Source organism: Pleurodeles waltl, chromosome 6 (assembly GCF_031143425.1).
Source record: "Pleurodeles waltl isolate 20211129_DDA chromosome 6, aPleWal1.hap1.20221129, whole genome shotgun sequence".
Classification (NCBI taxonomy): domain Eukaryota; kingdom Metazoa; phylum Chordata; class Amphibia; order Caudata; family Salamandridae; genus Pleurodeles; species Pleurodeles waltl.
The window spans coordinates 1531540946-1531565239 of NC_090445.1; the positions used below are offsets into that span (position 1 = coordinate 1531540946).

Below are 24294 nucleotides of genomic sequence, written 5' to 3' on the forward strand. Positions count from 1 at the left end.
AGCCAAAATCACACACTACCTGGATCGGGGCGGCTTGTCCGCTATGGCAGAGGAACGTCAAACCTCCCCCCTGGCGAGGAGACAGCAGGTGCAGGGAGTGCAGGACTGGGCCATGGGAGGTAGGAGGAAGGCCAAACACACATGCGCACTTAGGTTTCTCAGCTGGGCTGGAGAAACTGCACAGTCCCCAGGGCAGTGTCTGAATGGCAGTCCAAGCTGCTCAGACCAATCCTGATACTGCTCTCATGCTAGGCTTAGCATGAGAGCAGAACCAGGATTGTATGGGAGCCTGTGCTAATGTCCCAGTGAATGCTGAGGCACCATTAGATGAGGAGGAAGGCCGCAGGTGGCAGCAGCGGGAACAGCATGTGTTTTTTTCCCCCTTCGTTTCCCCATGCCCATCGTCCCCCCTGAACACCCTCCCTTGACATTCGCGGTGGCCACAGCTGGCCTGAACTTTGCCCTCAAAGAAGGTGTATGATATTACCAGGAAGTTGTAAAAATCATGACTTACTTGGGCAGCCTGCTTGACCAACACCGAGTGCAGCCGTCACATTGTCTGAACAGCATCCATACACAGTCCGACTGCAGTGTGGAGCCAAGGATGGTGGAGAAGTTGTGGTGGGAGCTGAAATAAATACAAATAAATGGAAAAAAATACCCTGCAACCCGAACATCCAGACACCAAGCAACCCTAAGGAAATCTTTAATGTGCCAGAACTCAGTCTGAAACGATATTATGGCTTGTGTTATGAACATTCATAAAACACGCATCTGACCACTAGCACTTCCCTTGTGGTGCAGGGGGATGTGTGCGCGCGGTTCCAGGTTTACCCTTACAAACCTGGGTCTGATTTAGTCACTCAAAGGTCTCTCTGTTTTCCCATCCATTTTGTCCCCATTAAAGGAACCAGTTCTATATAAAAAAAAATCACCAACATAATAAAAACAAAACATAACCTGCAGCGCCAGCGTGTCAAGAGCTTCTGAACTGCGAAGATTACAGCTCACACGGCCCCAAATTCCCTTCATTTCCAACAGGCACAAAATACGAGGGAGCAAAATCTACATTCTCTATCTACCATCATCTGCCCCGGGCACCCCCTCTAGCCCGAGCAGTCTCCCCAGAATCTCGGGAGCAGGGGAGGGCGGAAGAAGGGGGGGCTCCGTGTGAAGAATAAATTAACGGTGGAGTTATAAATTCAAATCAACATGCAAGCCACTGAGGCCGTGTACGCAGCAAATTATGCAGAGATGTTATCGGAGTCCACCGGCCTTGGATATGTGGGAACTGGGCCAATGTTTTTTTATTTTTTTATTCAGGCTCATGCAGCGGAACATATTATTCTGAAACTAGTTTCTTTTGCTGAGATAAGGGGAGACGGGGTGCGGGTTTAGCCCTCCCCCACCCCTTGAGATTCTGCAAGGCTCGCATCCTCAGCTCACCGTGGCAGGCGCCCAGGCCGGTGACGTACAGATCCTGCCGCTTCTCACAGCGGGTTTTCTTCAGCTCACACTCGTTGGTGTAGACGGCGCCATCAGAGCCACACACCTGCATTGAGGGGGGGGGGGGGGGGAAGATGACGGGGACACAGACAAGGATTGGGGAGGAATGAACAAGATTAAGAGAGTCGAGGTGACCAAAGACGGCCAGGTGGTTAATTTTCATTTCGCCGTCATACTTGTCTTTGTGCAAAAGGGTGAGTTTCCACCCTGTAGATAGGAGATTATGCCTTTGATTTTTTTATTTAAAAAAAAAGGACTGTAGCCAGAGCATTTACAGTAATTCGGATTGTTTTATCTTTTTTAATATATATACGACCACCTCCTCCCCTTTACAGTATTAGAGAGCTCGGTTTCTGGTAGGAACGGTACACAGAGATTACTACACAGTAACTGTGCTACGGGGTGAGGCAGTGCTTTAAATGGGCCGGTACTGTCCGGTACTGAGTACCGGCACTTTTTTATTTTGAGAGGGGGAGTACCGGCACATCTCAAGAAAAACGTAATACTTTTATTTGGAGAGTACCGGCACGTCCCAGAAACAAGCAGGTACTCTGGCACAGAGTACCTGCACTTTAATTTTTCCATTTCAAGCACTGGGGTGAGGGATATATTGCTATTGTCACAGTGCTGAGGAACACAAGATCCACGGATGTCCGACGTATGCATGATATCGAAGCCCGGTACATGTATACGTCCTGGGAATGCCAATGTAAATTATTAATTCCATGACAAACTTAAAAAAAGAGCAATAAAAAGAAAGTCCCTTTTCCTTCTTTCACACCCAGAAGATAATTTCCTTTGAGGGAAAGTTCGGGGCACAGTACTGAGATGGGTAAAGTCTGGACTCGGAGTGGTACAAGTTACTGAGAGTAATCAGGTCCGTCCTGCCTCAATCACTATGACACAGTTCCTACTAAGGGGGATGCCCCATGCATCCCAGCCCTGCCGTGCACCACAGAGTGGACCAAAAGCAAATCTGCTCTGTTGCCCAGTGAATTGGAACCTACTGAACATACATGATCACAAAGTAGCCACATGCAGTATATTTTCACCAAAGAAAGACTGGCGGGAGGCCCCCAGTGGCATTTTGTGAAGGCAGACCAAAGGTAGACAGGTAAGTCCATGACGCTGCCTTGATAGACTTCATTCAATTAAAACCACTGCGCTCCATGAGGCCACCAGACTTCTGGCAGGTAGTCCTTGCATGTTACCTGAAGAAGCCTCCCCAGCGACCTCTGCGCCTCAGTGATAACTCCCCATAACTCATCAGCTTAATGGCACTGGAAAGTTTTTTTTTTTTTCTTTTATCAAAGAGGAAAAAAGTCTTGAGCAACTGTCTACTGTACTTTGGAAGTGTGGAGAAGAAACCCTCTTGGGAAACACGATTAATGATAGAAAAATGGCAACATCTTCATCCAAGAGGAAGCTAAAGGCTATCTTTGGTATGAAACTAGCGCATGCATGCACAACTACCCAATGGCAAGGAATTTTGTATAAGGCTGTGAGCAGCCCTGTGACCACCAAGTTTCTGATCTGCCTAGCAGCGGGTACGGAAATTAGAGAGCAAGCCCTTAAGGTAAGCCTCATCAAACAAGTCCTGTGTGGTGGTTCAAAATAGGAGAACTCTGGGGACAGACCATGTAGCACCAGGCATCGAATCTGAGGGGTGGAGGATGGGCTCTGCTGGTTTCAAACTGTGACCCTTGATAAAGGACATGCTGGGCCCAATGTCTGTGTTCTGTTAAAGTATGTCACCGCCAAGAGCCATGTACTGTCCCATTTTACTCACTGGAGCCTTGGAGGTTTTAGAAATAAAGAAAAACAAAGCACTTACAATCACTAAGATCTTGCAGGAACGCACCTAGTTGGAGACCGAGAGAAGCAAACTCTTGGGGGAAAGAAAGACCATTCTCTGGCTGGCAAGGGAGGTCATGCGGATGACAGAACAGCTGCGCACCGCTACCAGGACTATGAAACACAAAAAAAAAGCCCCCATTGGCCGAGGATCTGACTGGGCTCATGAGTAAAGCAGGGACATACCTTCCTCCATGCATAGGTCGGTGACAAACCAGCCCCATGTGAAGGTCAAAGACACATTTACCCCAAGTATAGATCTGGGATAGACTATCTACAGTGAGTAGAGTAGTTACCGACCACACAGATTGTGTGGAGACCGTCTGCCGTACCAGATTGCGTGGAACAGTTGAGCAGATGAAGTCACAGACGCATCGGTCATCCTCAGCATCCTCGTCCCATGAGCCTCCGTATTTTCGGCAGCGATCCTGCTCGCACTCACTGTCTTCTCCAGAGCCGGAGCCTCCTGAACCACACTCTACACCAAAAAAAAATATTTAAAAAAAGCACAGTACATCACTGCTAGGATGGAAGGACAGGAGGAAAACTTATGCACAACAGATAACAGAAGTTACAGGGCTGCCAGTTACGGGCACTACGAGCTATGCACCCATCCATCCAGTAAAAGGCCACAGGACCATCAGAGGACACAATTATACACATGCCCACTCACCGACAGATTACCCAATTTGTGCTTTTATGCAAAAAACTTCACTACTAATGTTCCCCAAGATAGTGCATTGACAAGAGAAAAAGTGTGTATGAGTGTGCATGAGCGACCAAGACTGAGCATGTGAGAGAGTGTGTGTGTGTATTGACTCCATGCGTGTGGTTTACAGCATCATTGTAGTACAGATCAACCCTTGTTCTCAACACCATAGCCCATGTGAGTCCCCTTGCATAGTAATATTCCAATGCATAAGTGTTTATACTGACTAAAGACATCATAATTTGCAGCCTGAGGCAATACTATAGACAACTTCTTCCTGACGTGACGGTGTGCTACATGTGAATTTTTTCACTGGTTAAGGGCATTGTTCAAGCGCCTACGGATACTAGTAAATCAAGCTACTTCTTGACAGAGGAGCATACTCCCCTTAAGGGCTACAGTATGAATCAGGCTAAAGGATGTCTGGGGGGCAATGCAGGTTACAACACCTTTTGCTGAGCCTTTTCACAATCGGACTCCCCGCAGCCAAGGACACGCAGGTGCCTTCTGTTGCAGCGGCCTGCCACTGGGCAATTTCACCTGCTTGGCATGGCTACTGCAATCAGTCTTGGTCCTGTTTGGCAGAAAGTGTCCTTTCAATTCCCCTAATTAGCAACATTTAGGAGCTCAGTACTTTGAGGTTTCACAGTGGTTGGTGCATTACCAGTGCGTACAAAATGTAATATGCATTGGCAATGCTGATAAATATATATATAGCTTTAAAATAATGTGATATTATAATGTTAAGTTATGATAGCATAGGAATGGTTATGTGTTTGACTAGAAGCAAAGAATTGTATACTAATATTGATGAAGGTTAAAAGGTTGGTGACTGTTGCTTTGTCAAGTTAGACCTAAAAATCCATGGATGTTCATAACTGCCTTTCCCCACCCCCATTGGTGTTGCTGCCAGAGAAAAACACTATAAATTATCTAGTTATCTAATACAATTTAATAATATGTGTGTGCCCTCGAAAGTTTACCTTCGGGCAGGTGGGTAAATAAAATTACCACAGCTGCGTAGAGAGCCTGCACTTTTTTTGTGGAAGCACACAACTTCTGCCCACTCAAAATATGAACTCCTGGCTCAGAACGTGGGCAGCTCCAAAGCCCCTCTCCTTGTGTTCTCACATAATTGTCTGGCGACAGCAGTGCTGTCAATCCAGGCCATTAAAACGGGCCTGTAGCTGCAAATGAATAGGAATAATGTGTAGATGAAAAAGGAATTTTTGCCGTTTATCACCCACACACGATTTGTTGAATTCTGACTTGAGTGCATCTTTGAACTACACAGTGTTCGTGCACCACGGGAGATTCATTGAAAGTATCTGTAATGTATGCCTCCTAGTGCGAAAAGGTGTGTCTGCAGTGGTTCAGAGCACTTACAGCTAGCCTAGCGGTTGCTGCAAATGCAGCAGTCCCAAACTCATTGCATATTTTTAATGGCTTGAACACATTTTAGGTTTGGCTTGCATTATGCACCCCAACCCAAATTCTAGAAAAGTCAGCTGCAGTGAAAAAATAAGAATCTACAATTATTGTTTTCTGAATATGATGCAGATAAAAGGAAGAAATTAATACATGAGGACTAATTGCACTTTTGGGAAGAAAATTGTCCTTTACACATTTCAAAGCAAGCACTCCACAGGAGTCAGAATGATACATCATGCAACCAATAGCTTTAGGTAACACAGAAATACTCCTCTGGGCACAGACAAAACCTTCTCTATATTTTAAACAATTGCAATAGGTCAATGAAGGCAGCACTGCAAAGTCTCAAAGACCTCAGGGGAAGCATTTAGAGACTCATGGAGTGGAGGCATCGTCCAAACGCAGGGTTCGGTTGTCACTGGTCAGCTATGCAGCTGCAGGAGAGGCCTCTTGTAACTTATTGTACCCCTGTAGCTTGAACAGAAAGTCAGCCTTATTGTATTGTAATTGTATTTATATAGCACTTACTACCCCTGACGAGGGGTCGAAGTGCTTTTCAGCGAGAAGCACACTACTCCAGAACTCAAAAGGTTTAGTCGTCGATTAGTTAGGGAAACATGAGTACAGTATTATTAGTATAGGGAGGTGTGATTCAATTTGAGCAGAGGAAATGTGAGCCTGTTAGTTGGATTAAATAGAATATTGGAGGGATAGAGAAGGGGAGAATCCAGAAGTGTTAATTGGAAGATCATAATAGTAAGATGAGGTTTGGGATGAGTAAAGGAGAGATGGGGGAGGGAAGAGTCTGAAGAAAGGGATTAGGAAGATCATGGTAGAAAAATGGGGTTTGGGATGAGTCAAAGGAGAGATAAATGAGGAGAAATTTAGTAGGGTAGTTTGGGAAGGGTTATTTCGGAGATCACAGTAGTTGTATGGGTTTGGAATGAGTTGGAGTAAAGACAGAGGATAGACTGATAGAGGTACAGGGTGATGGTGAGAGTTTACCTCTTGTACAGTAAGACTAAAGTAATAAATATATAAAGACATGATTACATAGTAAGGGAATATATGTGTGTAAGGAATATACACTCAAATGATAAATGTTTATATACATAGGGATATGCAGTCCATTGCTGTCTGAGTATGCAGATATGAAGGAACGAGCTGTATATTATGTAGTCTTCTGAAGATAAGATAGTTATCTGTGGATCTTATATTCAAGGGTAATGAATTCCATAGTTTGGCCGCTTTAACAGAGAAAGATGTACCACCCATTCATAGATGTCAATTCATCAAAATGTCAAGGGTAGCGGACATGACATCACACGCCATTTGACCTTTACTTTCACTCATAAAAACTTACTTACACATATACAGACATTCACACACACACTAACCCTCTCGCATAGTAACACTTTCACCCGCAGCCATGCAAACATCATACAATGAAAAGCGTTTTTTGCTTATCTCAGGTCCCAGGTAAAGTCATATTCCAGCTAATTGCACTCCATTTTTTATTGCACTAATAATTAATAATATATAATTATTCAATATTACTGTAATAAAAGAACGACAGAAAACAAGTGGGGCCTCATCTGCCATCTGTAAGGACAAGCTGTACTGTGTTCCTGCCACTGTTTGCCACCTCTGAGGTCAGGTGTCATAAAAACAGTGCCAGGTTCACAAGGGGCAAGCCAGGATTTGCAGCTTCGACCCCCTAAATGACATCCATGTACCTTTTGTCTTTTTCTTGTATGGTGGTGTTTTGAGATGGGGTGTTATGACCCTTAGAGTACACTTCTTTATCATGGGTAGAAGACAGAGCAGGTCCAGGCCGTCTGGGCTTCTCTCAGGTCACAGGCAGCAGGCCCCATCCTCTTTTGTTCTATCTCAGGTTTATCAGTGTACTCAAGTTGGTGCCTGGAATTTCCATATTTATGTCTGCACCAGTTGGTGGGTGAGAATGAGTCCTGAGCGTGACCTAACCAATGCTATAAAAGTTCCCAGGACCAAGCCTGCCCACTTTCGGCGGTTTCAAGTTGGGAAAAGTCTTTGGCCTCACTAAGCTTAGGCCCTGAAGACAGGAGATGTGCACGGAGAATATACTATGGTAATCCTAGTGTCCTCCCATGTATAATGCTAAAATCCATTTTGAAGCAACAACTGTACTCCCAGGTAATCCAGAAAAATAAGCCTGGTAGGACAACTGTGGGGTTTTCCATTAACCAGATAGTGGACACCCAAGAATTGTCTTGGCATCCTGTTTCCTTTCTTTCAAGTGTGCCCCACGTGTTTTATGTAAACCCAGCAGTCCTGCCAAGCACGATCTGGTACTCCATCAGGATTTAATACTGCAGTGTCAATAAGGATACCCAGAGCCCCCACCCTGCAGATTCTGTAAGATTCAGAGCTATCTTCTCTGCCCATTCAGGGAGCATATTGTTTGCTCCTGGATAGGTCTAAACTCATGTTTGCACTACCACTAGACTGGAATGCACAGTAGGTACTGCACTTCACTAATGGCATTTCATTTCCAGGCCCTGGGCAAGCATTGAACCATATATGTGGGACTTATAAGTTACATATGAAAGTTAGCAGTATGCCAATTTGGTCACATTTAAGGGGCATGTCAGGCACTTTATTACAGGTCAGCAGGGGTAAAGTGCACCGAGTTCTAAAGCCAGCAAAAATATTGTGTCCAGCAAAGGGTGAGAAATCAGGAGTGACCATGCAGAAAAGGCAAATTTCCACCAGTCTATGAGTGAAGTGTGCCTCTTAAACTGGAGGAACAGATGGGGCGCGTTAATCTTTACTAGGGGGATCTTCCAGTTGGAGATTATGGGGAGGATCCAAATACAGAACACCAATCACCTTGTAGCTTACACCTTCGCTGATTGCTGGTGTGTATACTTTCAAGTTCAATGTAACTTTTAGAAACCTAAATTCCTTTGCCTTTGTAGTAACAATAAGGAATTAGTCATAGTTTTCTGAAGTCTGCTTTATCGTGCATGGTGAAGTTTTTCCATTGTCGGGAATGACCTTGGATCCAGAAACAAAGCTGAAAATTTGCATAGAAAATTGTTAAGTGAACCGCATCGAAACATGCAATCTAAAGAGTTGAGTGGGCGCTGCTGGGGTAGAGAGCCTTCTGTGGCACAGGGTGCTCCAATGCTCAACTATGGATTGTGAATCTTTTAGATTGTATAAGTTTCACAGATCAACCTTATTGTGATTCTTCTTGTGTGGAATTACTGCCAACACGCTGTTTCTAATGCCCATTGTCTCTCTCTTTTAACAGACTATCTCCTGTTTCTAATCCATCAACATTTTCACGCACTCCTGAACTCGGCGCGTTGCTAGATATTCGAGTATGCGGGTAAAGTGGCAGCTGACTGAGCACCGTGACAAAAGAATACATTAAGTAAATGAGACCTGCAGTACCAAAGCTTCAGCTGTAAGTTCAGACTCACTTTACCATGGCAGTCTTCTGAGCAGGGGCTGCAGACATGTCTTGTATTGGTTTATTTGGGGTGCATGTGTAGATCATAAAGCCACTCTTATGGCCAGTTTGTTACAGGTGCAGTTCTTTTTGAAGGGCAAGTGAATAACCCCGGATGTGATGTGGTCTACCACTGGAAACCCTCCTAGAGTCCCAGAAGGGTAGCCATGTTTTCCAAGGCAGGAGATTAGTTGGAAACTGGTATTAAGAGGCACCCTGAGCCTGTTGCAATAGTCAACTGGTGGTGGAAACCACTATGAGGGGCCTATTCATCCTGGAGTGGAGTGGCACGCGCCTCATCTGATTACATGCAGTCAGTGACTTGTGTGATACTAAGCTTGGGGGTCAGGCTCATGCCAGTGTTTCTAGTGGTATGGGTTATATTTTCGCCACGGAGGTTTGAAAGAGTGTTTTTCAGAAAGCTGGCCCAGTCCCAGGAGCCTAGCTAAGCGACAACAAAGAATATGAGCTTAGTCTTGGCCACGTTTATTGGTTACCAAAAAATCAACAATAAATCAATAGCTGTGCCTGCGTAGCATTAATGTACGAGCTGTACTCCATGGGAAGCACTGCGTCATGGTGAAATTGGGTTGCCTTGACCAAGGCAGTAGACTAAAAAGAGGAGCCTCCCGTCAAACTACTGCAAAGCATGTTGGGGAATGTAGTCCAACACCAGATAATAAAGGCAATGAGATCTCTGCTCCACGTCAAGTGATTCCAGCTGAGGCTGGCTAAACGATGATTTCTTTACCCCCCTCCCCCCCTTTTCTTCCCTCTTCCCCAAGGGCTCCTTGTGTACTTTGAAGCTGCTGTGCAGAGATCTCGGTTTCTCTGCAGAATCTTCTACAGCCTGAGCCTTTGAAGTGTGGGATAAAACTGGGCCTCCGTCACAGTGCTGCGGCCCCATTAAAAGCAGCATTATCTCCCATTATAGCCGGATAAAAGCAGGATGGAAGAGGCCTCTCAAAGGAGCCACGGCAGACGCTCCAACTCCCCCCATCCCCTCCGAGCCACCACCCCCACACTCCGTTAATAAATTGGAGGTAATTACTGAATAGAGATGGGATGTAGAAATGCAGACTTTTGCTCAACTTCTTGCAGGCGAAAGGAATTGAGTGTCTCTCACCCTTCCCCCCCCGCGTGAGCCCCCTACTATCCCTGCCCCCCAAAGCCCCCTCTTTAGGGTTGCTAGGCGACTCGCCAATTCTCGCTTGTATTACCTAGAAGCCTAAAGATGCTACGAGCCAGTTTGTCACAGCCGGAGCCCTGCAGAGCGGGGGGAGGGGGTGTTACATTTTTTTATGTGCAACAATTAAAGGGTCACATGGAGGTGTGGGAGATTTAGGAAGGCGTGGTAACTGGTAGACATAGCTGACAAGTGAGCCCATGCTGCGTGTGACACGCTTTGCCAGTCCTGGCGTTTTAAGCAACAACGCTCTTTGTACGGGGACCCGCAGTCCGGTACTGCCAATGGTAAAACAAAAACAACAAAACTCTCAAGAGTACAAGTCCCAGAAAGCATTGTGATACTGACTCAAAAGTCGGGAATGCCTGGATTTGGCGGAGCGTGGAGGGGGGAGAGAGGCATCACGGTCCACATCACATACATCTGTTTTGTAGGTTAGTGGGGATCGAGCGGGTAAGCAGGTGTTCTGGGGAGAGGCTGTGTCGGGGTGATAAAGACGTGACTAGCTAGAACTGTGGGCATTTATATTAGATGCAACACCGGAGGTGTCGTAAAAGGATATGACGTTTTACGAGAAGATGTCCACAATTAGAAAGGTGGGCAAGGGGTACTGGCAAAACAGTGGAGAGGAGGACGGGCTTTGATGGCGGGGGCAGGTTGGGCTTGAGGCACGATGTGGAGGTATGGGTAGCGGTGAAGGTAGGCCATGGATTTCTGGGTGTCTTAGGAAGGGTATATTAGAAGCAGAGCCGATGAAGGGCCGCGAGAGTTGAGAAAGGACTGTCGAGGGTTGGCAGAAGTAGAGGGGGGTAGCAGAAGTGAGAGAAAGTGTTATCTGGATGTACTGGAAGGGTTACCAGGAAGTACAGGTGGGGATGTTGAGGTCTGTGGGTATGAAGCAGATATGTTACAAACCGTACCAAGAAATGGCTTAGTGGGTTGAGATAGGACCAATGGAGCTTGAGAGGAGAAATAGGTGGGGCTGCGGTGATGTGTGGCCTGAGGAAGGGCAGGTTGAGGGGGGGGGGGGGAGGGGGGCAGACAAAGTGCTGTAGATTTGGTTGAGAGGCTGTAGAATTTAGATGAAGGGCTGGTTAGGGGCAAGACTGTAGAGGTGTTATGAAAACTAGATAATAGCCAATCCTAGTCTCCAGACAGAAGCTCACAATTCCTGTGTTTTAAGAGAGGCAAGACTCTTCCTTCTGTCAGCAATCACTTCACCCTGTTTATTCAGTAGTTCTCATTCTATGTTTACTAATTGAGTAGATACGTGGTGCTGTTGGTATATGGCATCTGCATGTGAGGACTACTACAAAATAAGTATCTATCAGTTCTGCCTCAAAAACATAAGGGTCGTCTCCTGCAGTGCTCCCCACCCAACCATAGCTAGTCGAGTCTGCCATAACCAAGCCATGGCCACACGGATGAGACACCGCCACCAATTGGTGTGGACAATGGGTGCACCACTTCAGAGATGGGTGAATCGGGAAGGACCTAGAATGGATGTCCAAAAAATGATCCTAATATTGTGCACATAAAGCTTCAGGGATGTCACATGCAGTGAATCAGCTCCTGTGTCCCATGGGAATCCTGATTCTCCACAGTTTGTATATATTTCAGGATAATGTTTTGCACACTACTGAGTTATTGTCATCACACATATTTTGCCAGAAAAAAAGTGTTGAAATTTGCAGAGGGAAGAGGTCAGAAAGAGATATAACATATGGTAAACGGGTGTGCACACTCTGATGCTGCATGCTTGGCCTACTACGACTTCTCTGACTTGCAATGAAGCAGGAATGCCATGCTGGGGAATTCCTCCACCCTCAAGTATTATCGGTGACAACCCTCTGCAAATGACAGTAGTAACTAAAGTCTCTGGTGCCACCAGAATTTCATTAGGCTGTGCTCCAGGCAGATATATATGATCTTTCAGATGGGTAAGGCTCTTGTCAGACCAGCTTGAGGTGACTTTCCGCAGTGGAGAGTGGCCTAAGATACGGAAGGGGTCCAAAACTGGTTGTACAACGTGGTATATGGCAGAATGCAGATATGGTCTCAATTAACTACACTGAGAAGCGTTTTCCTCTGCCAGCCCTAGGTGGCAGGTTAGTAACAGATTGGAAATAGGAGAAATACAGGACGCAGACTTAACACATCCTTATGAGCAACTTTGAATGCAGAAAGATGGTCCCTTTTTTTTTTTTTTTTTCTTATTTTTTTAAGTAAATCGAAAGCTTCCTTTGAATGAAAGAGACATCGGTATGAAAGCCTAGTAGAGTTTGGAGTATGATGGATTTGTGGATTTTGCCTTCTCCAAATGAAGGTTTATAGTCCCCATTATGGGTATAGGCATTTGAGGTTTGAGCAGACCCTTTCCCCCATCAAACAGTGCTAGTGTTTTGGCATGACCTTCAAATATGACATCTTCACATTGCTGTACTGCTAATGCAGCCTTCTAATATGGAACATTGCACACCTCATTGCAGGGCACCTGACTGGTGTGGTGTCCAATAATAGACAGTTTTGTCAGTAAGCTGGGAGCCACCAAACCGATAGAGGCGCTGCTCACTACAAGGAGCAATGTTCCCAAAACATCAAATATTGAAAGGTAGGCGCGTGGAGAATGTCCTAGCAAAGCTAAGATTTAGGGCTGATACTGTACTCGGGCTTCTGTAAAATCTATATGCCGTTGGCGATACTACGGAGACAGGAAGCTATGTTGGAACAATGTAGATGTGACACTCAAGACATATTAGTCAACAAGTCGTAGAAAAGTACAACAATAAATAAGAGCAAAAATGTGGCTGGTCCCAGGGAGTTCCCTGGTCTATTTTTACACCGTTGCAACCTTTATGAGTACAGGCATGAGGAATTGTTGAAACAGCAATGGGTGGCAAAGGCCGAACTGTGACGTGTGTGGAGAAACAATTTTGAACCACCCCAGGTAAGCTTCGGCAGCAATCATGGAGACCCTACCGTCCTCGCAGGCGCCTTTCCGCGATACCTCCACCTTTTTCTTCTGGGCACATGAGGCCGCCTGGAGCTCACACTGGTTGTCGTACGTGACACCATCACTGCCACACACAGGGAAGTAGGGTTGTTTTTCACAGCGTGGGCACACACAGGCCCCACTGACACACTGGGCACCGAAGGAGCAGATAGTACTGCCACAGGTCTCTGTAAGGGGAAAGAGAAAGTAAAATAGGTGACACAGGCATCGAGTAGATAACCCAAATAAAACCAATACTGTAAATCTGGGTAGTGATTCATCAGCATAAACACTACTACTCAAGAGCCAAGGGAGAAGGGACAGTAAAGGCGTGGAACTGCACATCAGAGTAAGGATCAGACACTCATATAAAACACAGGCGCAGTCCACCAACATATAGCATGGGATCCACCAATAAGCAGACAGTACCAAAGAGGCAGCCTGGAAGATCCACCATGCACACAATAGGAGCCTTTAGAAAGCAAGCGGTCAGTGAGATCCTCAAGGAACTGGATGAAAGTAACATAGCATCCCAGAGAGATCCAGCCTGCAGTCCAGCGATATTAGATAGCAACCCTGTGAAATTCAACCAGATACCCAAATGAGAATGGCACTGCGAGATCCAGACACACCAAGGGAGGTCAGCCCAGCGAGATTCTTCCAGGCAACCTAGTGAGATTCCGCCAGGCCAGCCAGAGAGATTCCGCCAGGCCAGCCAGAGAGATTCCGCCAGGCCAGCCAGAGAGATTCCGCCAGGCCAGCCAGAGAGATTCCGCCAGGCCAGCCAGAGAGATTCCGCCAGGCCAGCCAGAGAGATTCTGCCAGCCAAAGCGATTCCGCCAGGCCAGCCAGAGCGATTCCGCCAGGCCAGCCAGAGCGATTCCGCCAGGCCAGCCAGAGCGATTCCGCCAGGCCAGCCAGAGCGATTCCGCCAGGCCAGCCAGAGCGATTCCGCCAGGCCAGCCAGAGCGATTCCGCCAGGCCAGCCAGAGCGATTCCGCCAGGCCACCAAGAGAGTTTCCGCCAAGCCACCCAGAGCTTTTCCCCAAGGTCACCCAGGCCGCCCAGCGAGATTCCACCAAGCAGTCCAGCGTTATTTCACCAGGCAGCTCAGAGAGATCCATGAGGTAACCCAGCGAGATCCACCAAAAAGCAGGCAGATGCTACCAATCAGCCAAAGGGATACTTTCAGAAGAAAAAGAATACCATCAGGAAGCATAAGAGCCAAAGACACCCAGTGGCTGAAAGACCCAAAACAGCTAGTGTCTGAAACCCCTATTGACAAAACGATTCCACCAGGCGCACACAAGATTCACTAGACAGCCACTAGCCCCAGGAGGCCTGGAGGATGTGCCAGAAATCAGGCTGATACCTCGAGTTAGCCTATAGGATCCCTTTAGTCAGCATAAGTCAGTAGCTCAGCACATAGTGACTTGTGCCACAAGTAGCAGGATGGAATCCACAGTCCTGCACAGATGGGGCCCAGGGATACCAAGCTCTACAGCCCCATTAGGTCCCTTCCTTGCCCACCCTACTTACTGCAGTCTCCCTGCGATGCAACCTGCAGCTTGATTTGCTGAGTGCACGCTCGCACATGAAGCTCACACTCGCTGCTGTAGGTGTTGCCATCAGTACCACACACTGGCTGGGCGGAGGGCACACACTCCGTGGGGCACACACACCTCCCCGTCTCCACCTCACAGATGGCGCCAAACTGGCATTTTCCACAGCGGTCTGAAAAACAATGAAATCATCAGATTGTACAGATTGCTAAATCCCATCAGATTATGCAATGCAGAGAAATAGAACAATGTCACTGGCATTGCTCCAATGGAGGCACTAGATTACAATTCCAAGGTGCCTCAGAGGACTGGCATATTAGGGAAGATAAAGGATAGGACTGAGGTGCACAGTTTTGTTGGAACAATTTTCAGAGTGGGGGTGCTGTCATTAATGTTATATCACTGAAGTCATAGGGATTGTGAAAAAGGCAAGGATCACAAAAAAAAAAAAATGTCCCACCCAAACAGCAGAGGGGAAGTAAGGGTGTGATATCAAGCCAGTGGTGCATTTGGGAGAACTAGTGTGGTAGCTCAACGTCATTTCCAGATCACACATTTTCGAATGAAATGGCCACAAAATGTGCTTAGACATGCAGTTTTACTAGTAAAACTATTCAATACAACAAATTATAATGTGTGGAAATTGGGTTCAAGCCAATATTTATCGTTTGTACATCACCATGAAAAGTGTCTTGATATTTTTGATCCCATTAAAATCTTTGTTTTGATCACACTTCAGAATTACACAAAAATGTGATTCATTTGTGCTTTAATAATTGCTGTTGTATTTTGTAATGTGTATAGTTCATTTACAGGTATTTAAATGTTGTGTGCTAGACAAACACTGACCCCCTACAGTCTTTCCTTTCACTTCCTGTACCCCAGCAAGATCATCACCTATGTCACTTTTAAAACGTTCACTTTGTAGAGAAATAAAAGTGAACAGAAGTTTGAAGATGGCCTTTAACTTTGAGCGCACAGCAACTGTCACACCATAAACCAAAATGTTAAATTCATCCTTACTGCTCATTCATTCATCTTCTGGACTCCAGTATGATTATGTTGCGGGTGCTGCAGCACCCCCGTACTCCTACTTCCAGCGCTATGGAGGTGCACTGGCAGAGCTGGGTGTTGGTCTCGGTACTGGAATATGATGGGATAATGAAGGGAGGGGTTTAAGGCTTGGTTGGTGCTGCCTGGATGTTTTAGGTTTGCAATAGCAGAAGAAGCTATATGTCAAGACTCGGATGCTCTAATAGAGCTGCGTGACTCTTGGTGCCAGCAGGGGGAGCTGCAAGACAGAGTTTGAGGGGCTCTGTAAGTGTTGTGAGGATCTCAGGTCTGGGATAGCTGGGGATGCTACGTCTACGGGCTGTGATACATTGCCAGAGCTGTGTGTGGGTCCCAGAACTTAAAAATAAGGACCACTGAAGGACAGGGTTGAGTGGCCCTAAAAGTGTTGTGGGTGAATCTCAGGAGTGGAACAGTTTAAGATGCTACGGGTCAGGATTACGGGTCGCCTGTCAGAAGTGCTTCACCTCTGCTCCAGCCCTGATCTTTCCAGATGTCACAAAACAACTGAACTGTTCCACGCGAGGGTTACAGACAGTATGTTATTCGGCGATTAGACACCTGCAGCCTATTTAGCGCGCTATCAATACAGATTACGATTCCATTTAACAGGGGTTGCTGCAAGGTAGGACTGAGATGCAGTAGCTCAGATGTGTGCACAGTGTGTGTGTGTGTATGTGCTCTCGAATTGAATGAGGTGCTGCAGGTCAGGCCGAAGGCACACTGGGCGAGCTGTGCATGAGTCTCGGCCCTGGAACCACGGGGGGGCTGCAGGACAGAAATAAGCGCACCATGGCAACTGTGCACTGGTCCTCAGCACTGAAACAGCAGGGGGTGGTGCAGGTGAGAACTGAGGTGCACGTGGAGGGCAAGATGCTGGCACGGCAAGGGGTGCTCTAGGACAGACCCGGATGTAGGGGACTAGAGGGTTTTCTCGGTATTAGAACCCTACAGCTTTTGCAGAACCATACACATCCTGCATTGGGCGCACAGGGGTTTCCGAAGGACTATCTCTGTAGATACCTGTGTCAAAAATCAGAAGTTGTAAGAAATGCAAAGTACTGTAGTGTACGATTTGAAAAGAAGGTACACTCAGGGAGGCCTCGAGGCTCTGTCCTTGGAATGAATTATCCCTCTCCCTTCGCTCCTGCTACATACCCACTTTATCGTACTTATGCTACCTTTCATCCTCAAATTCCAGAAATGTCCCCGGCCACAGTCCCACCCCATGCATAGTCTCCTGCAGCTATCACAGGTCTGACCACAAGGTGGCCATGTTGGGCGTCCCAGGTCACGACCCCGGTTACACTCTCCAGATCACATGATCAGGACCGATGTATCTTCCTGAGGACAGCGTTAACAATACTAATGTAAAGGTTCTTCGTGTGAAGACCAGTCGTGTGAGGGGCCTGGCCTTGAAGGGGTGGATTACGCGAGTGAAGGGACCTGTAGGCCACCTGAGCCCCCTCTATCACCAGCAGCCGGCGACCTTATCTGCTCCCTGGGTCTGCCCTTGATTACCTTGGGCCGCGCGTGCCTTGTCAGGGACAGCTGAGCGGCCTGTGATAATGGCGGGAGCCGCTCTCCATAACGAGGTGTCAGCAGAGCTGGTAATATATATATAAATAAAACGGAAGCGAGGCACAACGCACAGCGGCAGGGAATCTGCTGACCCCGTAGAGAGGCACGGCTGAGATAACCAACCATAAATAAATCTGGGCGCACCGCGAGCAATGCCGGAGAGAAGATGGCTCCTAAATAAAGGGATGGACCAGAGCGCAATCCCGATGGGAGCCCAGCAGGGGGAGCCGTGCAATGGGAACCAGGTATAGATGACAGAAGGCGCTGCCAGTTGGAATGAAGGCAGCCAAGAGGATGGGATCCTGGCAAAAGAAAGCAGGGTCAGGGATCCAGGCTAGGGTGACCAGACGTCCCGGATGTCCCCGGACAGTCCCGGTTTTTCGAGAACTGTCCCGGTGTCCCAACGCTTCTCTTAATTTTATCGTAATGTCCCGGTTTTTCGTACAAAGGGCATATCTTTAAACAAATGTCCCGATTTTGGGGACAAAAGTCAGATCACCTAGGGAAGCATAAGTTAACAAGCATTTACAATGCAACGGGTCTCGCGTTTGCTCATGTTAGAGCTGATCGCGTTGTAAACTCCTAACCCGACTTTTCACCTATCGGGCAAAAGTGCATTTATGTACACAACCCGAAAAAGTGAAATTAACCATGTAAAGCGCTCGACTTCCGCCAAGCAAGATCGCGCTCGTAAATTACAGAAAAAGTAGTCCACGAGCCCGATGGAAAACAGCGAGCCTCGCATGTTTTTTGTACTTGGTCGCTGCGCTCGAGGAGGGCTAGCCACCGGAAAAGGCATGACGTATGCATGCCTTCAACTAATGAAAGCAAGCAGATTTTATTAGGCAAGCCCACGAACCAATAAAAAACACTGACGTGAAGTTGACAGGGCTCCGAGCCCTTTTCTAAATACAAAAGAGTCTCTCTGCGATACGCATGCGCGAGCGCATGCAACGCAGGCTCAACCCTAAAAACGCGTACAAAGTATGAAATAAGTCACTTATCTGTTACTGTCAGGCAACACAGTCCCTTGCCTGCTCCCAGTAGAGAGACAGAGTGGGGAGCAGAGAGAGGTGGATGGGGCGAGTTGGGGGTGCAGGATGGGAGGTCAAGCCATAGCTAATTATGTATATGTAGTCTTAAATGTGTGTATATATATATATATATATATATATATATAAATAAACACACACATGTATAAGCACACATTCACAAAGCTATGCAAAAAAAACGGGACAGGCCAGATATAGAAGTGAGAGTAAAGTCTTTAGCCCTTCTTTTATGTCTGACCTTTCCCGGTTTTTGCTCCTCAGGATCTGGTCACCCTAATCCAGGCAAAGGTGTGTGTGTTAGAGAAAGGGGGTTAGGGGTAAACATACAGAGAAAGGGAAGTAGGAGGGTTTTGGATTAATGTCCCGTAGGGTGAGCATGGTCATGGTCGCCCAGCAGTGGGAAACAGGCCCAGTTCCGGGATTCGGCATATGGAGGACCACGAAGTAGCATGGGTGGGCCATGGAGTTGTAGGGCGGAGACAAGCAAACTCAAAGGACTTGAAAGATCTGCTGTTTTTAGATACTAGCATATTTTATAAGTCTATAAAGCAAATGTTTCGTGCTCACTGGACCATGCCCTGTGCCCAGTAGGCAAAGTATACTGTAAGCAGGAGTCTTGAGCTCTGGGCATGGGTGAAAATGATATCCAATACCTAGTGCCCACTGGACGCAGCTGCAGGATATACCAAGAGGTACTGGTTATAGGTCGTAGGGACAGGCTATGCCCTGTGTCTAGCCAGATTGCCTCAGGTATGGGCATTGTGGTTGCTGATCATATCTGAACTGCATGAACTGAGAAGTCTATAAAATAGTCCAGTCAGTGCTTTAAATGGGCAGGTACTGAGTATCAACACTTTAATTTTGAGAGGGAGAGTACCTGCACTTCTCAAAAAAAACATAATACTTTTCATTGGACAGTACCAGCACCTCTCAGAATCAAGGAGGTACTCTGGTACAGAGCACCTGCACTTATATTTTTCCATTTCGAGCACTGAGTGCAGTGTACAGCCTCATAAAACAGTAAAACGCACAACTGTTTTCTGTAACATTTTCAGGTTTCAAATTATGCACTACACCAGAGATAACGTTGGCAACATTTACCTCGAGGCTAATTATGTCACAAGAAGCACACATTGACATTACAGAACTAGGTGCAGAAGAATTATAAACTTGTCCCCCATTGTTTTGGATTATACTCCTTCCTGATCGCTGCAGTTGGAAGTTCAGCTGGACATCTGGTTGCAGAGAACTGCTGGATTCTTCCTAATAACAGATTTTCAAACTCACAATGAAGTGGTGTTGCTTTTCGGTCATGGGCAACTCCAGCTTATGGAGCCCTGATAGGCCTCATCAGGACTCTCTGCGTCAGTGTCGTCCATGACTGAATAGCAACACCACTTCATTGTGAGCTTGAAAATACTGATCATAAACAGACAAGGATGACTACATTTGTTATTAGGAAAAATCTAACAGCTGAATAGGCACAGGACAGATCTAGAAGAACCTCATACTCTGGCACCTATATCGACTCACTTTATGTATTATTGTTAGAGGCATAACAAATACAGTTTGAAGTCACATACCTTGAAAATGTCCCACTAAGGATGAAAAGTGTGAGCTAATGATCATGTACGTGGTTGGAAGCGTGTTAACACAATAAATAAGATAAAAAAATATATCACATGACCTTGGACACATGGACTGACTTTTCTTATTTGTCCTCAAACAGTGTTATTTAAAAAAAAAACTGAAGTTCTCCAATATATTGTTTTATGATTTAATGGCTTATTATTCTTTGGAGTAACACCATCATTTCCCTTACTGGTTGCATGTGCGATTACTGTGGCAGCACCAGTCTTTTAACAAGTATCCTTTCTGGAGACCTTCTACCCTGACTAGTTGAGTATTGTGTGGCATCTTTTAGTAACTGTCACAGCTACGTAGCTATCTGTATTTAGCTAATTTCAAATAGTCTCGTAAAATGCATATGTAGCTACATATATGAAGGTAAGGGACCCTGATCAAAGATTTCAGACTTTTAAAAGTCATGTTTGCAATCAATATGATGTTTTTAAAGCAGTTTAACCTGTGTGTTCAGAACTCCTTTAATGTGTTCATACTTATGTGGTCAACTCCCAGTGAAACCTTTATTTTTTCTTGAAAAATTATATAAATTATGTTTTTATGTAGCACTGGCTACTCCATATTTTGTTTTGGATAACGGTAAACAAAACCTCAAAGATACCAATTTCACCTCGGAAGGACAAAATAAATGTCCCGGATGAGATTCAAAGCAGTATCCTGCCAGTTGCAGACACCGATGGGAAAGGCACTATACATGCACGTATACCCCTTTCCATACACGTAAATAGCATTTAAATCAAACAGAGGGATCCACAGAATGTTCTTTGTTGAACCCAATGTAAGCATGCAAAATTTGTTTTTTAGTTCCCATTTAATTTATATTTGACACGTAGCATTAGGGTGACCACCTCTCCATTCCAGAACTTTTCACATACAAATCACTGCTCTCAGATGTAGTATATTTTATTAGGTTAATGGAAGCAAAACAAGACAACAACACGTCGGATACATTAGGCTATCACACAAGTTCACAAATGGAAACAGTACCTGTAATGACATTGATGGAGCTGGTCACCCTAGATAGCCCCTCAATTCATGAATGGCCCGACAGTATGAATAAAATACAATTAACCTATTTATTTACGTTAATTGTCAAACGTGAAAATATGGTCTTCAGATTGTTTCTCTCATGTCACTGTCTTTGGCTCTTAGCAACCGTGTGTGATGCGCTTGCCCTCCCTTTGTTTCATAGCAACAGGAGTGTGGAATGTCATTCCGCTGTTCATTTGCAGATGAGCAACAAACGGAGTACATAAGTTACCACCTCTGCTGACGTCGCACCTATTCACTCAGGCACTTTAAACAGCTCGAAATATTAAGTGTTGAAGTCATTAAGCAGAGAGAGTGGGGCCTACAGACGCACACGAAGAAGAAAAGAGCAAACAGAGGTTTCTCCAACTGTGAGGGGGGCCTCGGGTGGCCAGAGGGCTACCCCTAGTGACCCTGGCTACCTGGCATCGCCCCCAGATCTGGGCCTGAGAAACAACTGCGAGGGTTTGCAAAGGGATAGGTGGAATGTGAGAAGTTGAGAGAGACAGGTTTAGGCAGATGCACTGAAGGAAGTTTGATTGTGGTGGATAAGCAGCGAATGCCCAGCCTAATGTCTTGGGGAAGGTAACCGGGCCAGGTAAGCATGTTATGCATTTTCTCCAGATTCTTTTCGTATTGAGGAACACCCAACAGATTCAAACATGATACAGCAGACACTTCCTACAGACCCAGGGCTCTGGGTACCAAGTCTGCAAGGGATGGACAGGAGGTCACCATTTTATGAACACTTGAGTAGATGCTGTGGGACAGCAGTCAACTCACCTGGGGTAATTGTAGGACCATACAGTGTGTTGCAATCCACAATGGTCAATTTTTAACCAAAGGTACATTACATTTAAAAATAATATACTATTACTACACACAGGTTAACTGAACTATTACAATTATCTCTGGTGGATACAAGCTGTTCCCAGATCAAAGAGTTCACAAGATATAATCCCAAGCAGTTTTACCATAACATAACACAGTACATCAGTGATGGCATCTACTGCGTATTAAAGGAATGAGGCTGCAGTAGACCAGGAGCCAGGCTTTGCAAACCTTGAACACAATTAAACATCTACAATGAGTGAGCCAGTGGTACAATGTAAGATACAAAGTTGCAAGAAGTGACAGGTGTCTCTGGATGTAGCCCAAGGTGCCAGATAGTTATTGCAAATTTAACACTGCATGAAACACACTCCCCTTTAAATCTAAAATCTGAAGGATTTTTCAGACAGCGAGACTGAAATTCGAAAAAAAAGAAAATGTTTCTGAAATATAAAAAGCGCCTTGTCATTTTTTGGAGGTAGTTTTCGATGCCGCACACTGCTCTACAGTCTCCCACGGCTAACAGTCACCGCATGCTGGAATTAAACTACCCGCTTCTCAAAGTCCACTTGTCGTAATCAGGATATTCCGTTGCAGACATTCTTGAGCGCTGTGTCTCTGGTACCTCACATTTATCTGTAGGAGCCTTTACAGGCCTGTATCTCAGGGTATACTGGACACACTAAATTGTTTTCCTTCACATGAGGGGGAAAGGAAGTGAAGCTAGAGTGGTTAGTCCGGGGTGCGTATACACAACGGTGTGGGTCAATAAACAGGGATGTTGACTTGCACTTGTGGTGGCTCTGGCATGGTTGGTCCTGGTTTGTTGGAGACTGCCTGGTCTCAGGAAGGCTGGCAGGTCATTCTTGTCATGATGAGGATAACATCACTGCATTGTGCTGCTTCTGGTTACTGCCAAGCACTCATTGGTGGCAGGCACCTGTGGGTCAGGATTGAGGGGCATCCTAGCTTAGTTTTAGGAGAAAGGAAATGGGAAGCTTGCAGCTCTACAATCATGACGCTTTCTTCAGGGTGATGACGTCTGTACAGCTATCCCAATCCCAATCTCAACTGAGCTTTCTTTGAGAAGTTAGACAGCCAGACTCAGAAAAAGGAACATTTTTTCTGGTACACTGCAAATGCAGGTATCTGAAAAATACATTGTTTCTAGTATGAGAGAAGGAGAAAGATTGTCAGGGGGCAAAAGTCCCTTTCCCTGAGAAGATATCTTACTGAAGCAATGCATGGCTGGAGCGGGGATTTAAGCCACTCGTTGTGGTATTCTTACCAATACTCAGAGGTAAAGGGGGGGTTTAGTTATGAGTGTTTCACAGTAATTTTGTGACATTGGATAGGGGTCTGTACACCACCCCCAGTGGTCAAGAAAAACACTGTACTCCTAATATTTGATAGGCTGCCAACAAAAAGGAAGTGTTCCCAATAATCAGGTGTGAGAGTTTAGTCTATTGTGGACACAGCTTCGCTGATGGACTCCATACAGCACCAAACACTTGTCCTTAGAAAATAGAAAGAAGCTAAAATTCTAGAAAGTTTGGAGCCCAGTCAATTAATTTCACAATAGGCTGTGTTTTAGAAGGTCTCAGTCCTGTCATGCTGATAATGGGAATGGCAAGAGCGACCATTAACACTTTCTGCACCAGAGGCCATAATTACGATCTCCTCTCAGGATGCAAGATCCTGTCGGCTGCAATCCAGGGCCTTCGTCTTCTCTCTTTTAGATTCCACCCACGTTTGTCTTGGTGTTTCCACAATTATTATGAGATGCTTTGTGTAGTAACTGCTGCACGTGCTAGGCCTCTTAAATATGTTCTCCCTAGAAATGCTGCTGTTTAACAGAAACAAGCCAGTGTTGCTTCTCTTTGGCCAACATTATGAACTGAGTGGAGGAGAATTTCCGTGTGGAATTCAGCTGTGCCCAACTGTAAGTAAGTCAGTATCCCTACACCTGGATTTTCTGGGTGTGGGAACACCGGCCAGAACTTTATGGTCACAAAATCTTCTTGGTAAAATCGCTTTGGTAACATGGGCCAAGCTTCTACCAAGGCACAGAGGGAGCATACAATGCTTCCCCCGGCTAAGCAGCAGTCTCCTGCTCCATTGCTTCACCCATCAGAGCTGGACGTTTATATGCTTATCTCAAGGAGATATATTCTAAACTGTAAAATAGCTGCAGACCATTACTTTTGCTCTGGTAACATTGTGCATTTTGTTTATATATACATATATTCTTTACATATAAAGTAAATATTTATGAATTAATGGCCTCTTCCCGGCTTAGCAGGCATGTTTAGTACTGATATTTTCGATTCTTATTACAAAGAAGCTT

General features: G+C 45.8%; 1 protein-coding gene across 4 annotated transcripts in view; it reads right to left on the reverse strand.

The window, feature by feature from the left end:
* AGRN (agrin) overlaps window positions 1–24294 on the reverse strand; it is a 591795-nt gene that overhangs the window by 96580 nt on the left and 470921 nt on the right. For all 4 annotated transcript variants that reach the window (XM_069241113.1, XM_069241112.1, XM_069241114.1 and 1 more), the window contains 5 exons: window positions 14717–14911; window positions 13165–13365; window positions 3693–3838; window positions 1447–1552; window positions 515–628 (listed from right to left, as the gene is read on the reverse strand). In XM_069241113.1, coding sequence (XP_069097214.1) covers window positions 515–628; window positions 1447–1552; window positions 3693–3838; window positions 13165–13365; window positions 14717–14911 — 762 coding nt within the window. The remainder of the gene's footprint in view (window positions 1–514; window positions 629–1446; window positions 1553–3692; window positions 3839–13164; window positions 13366–14716; window positions 14912–24294) is intronic.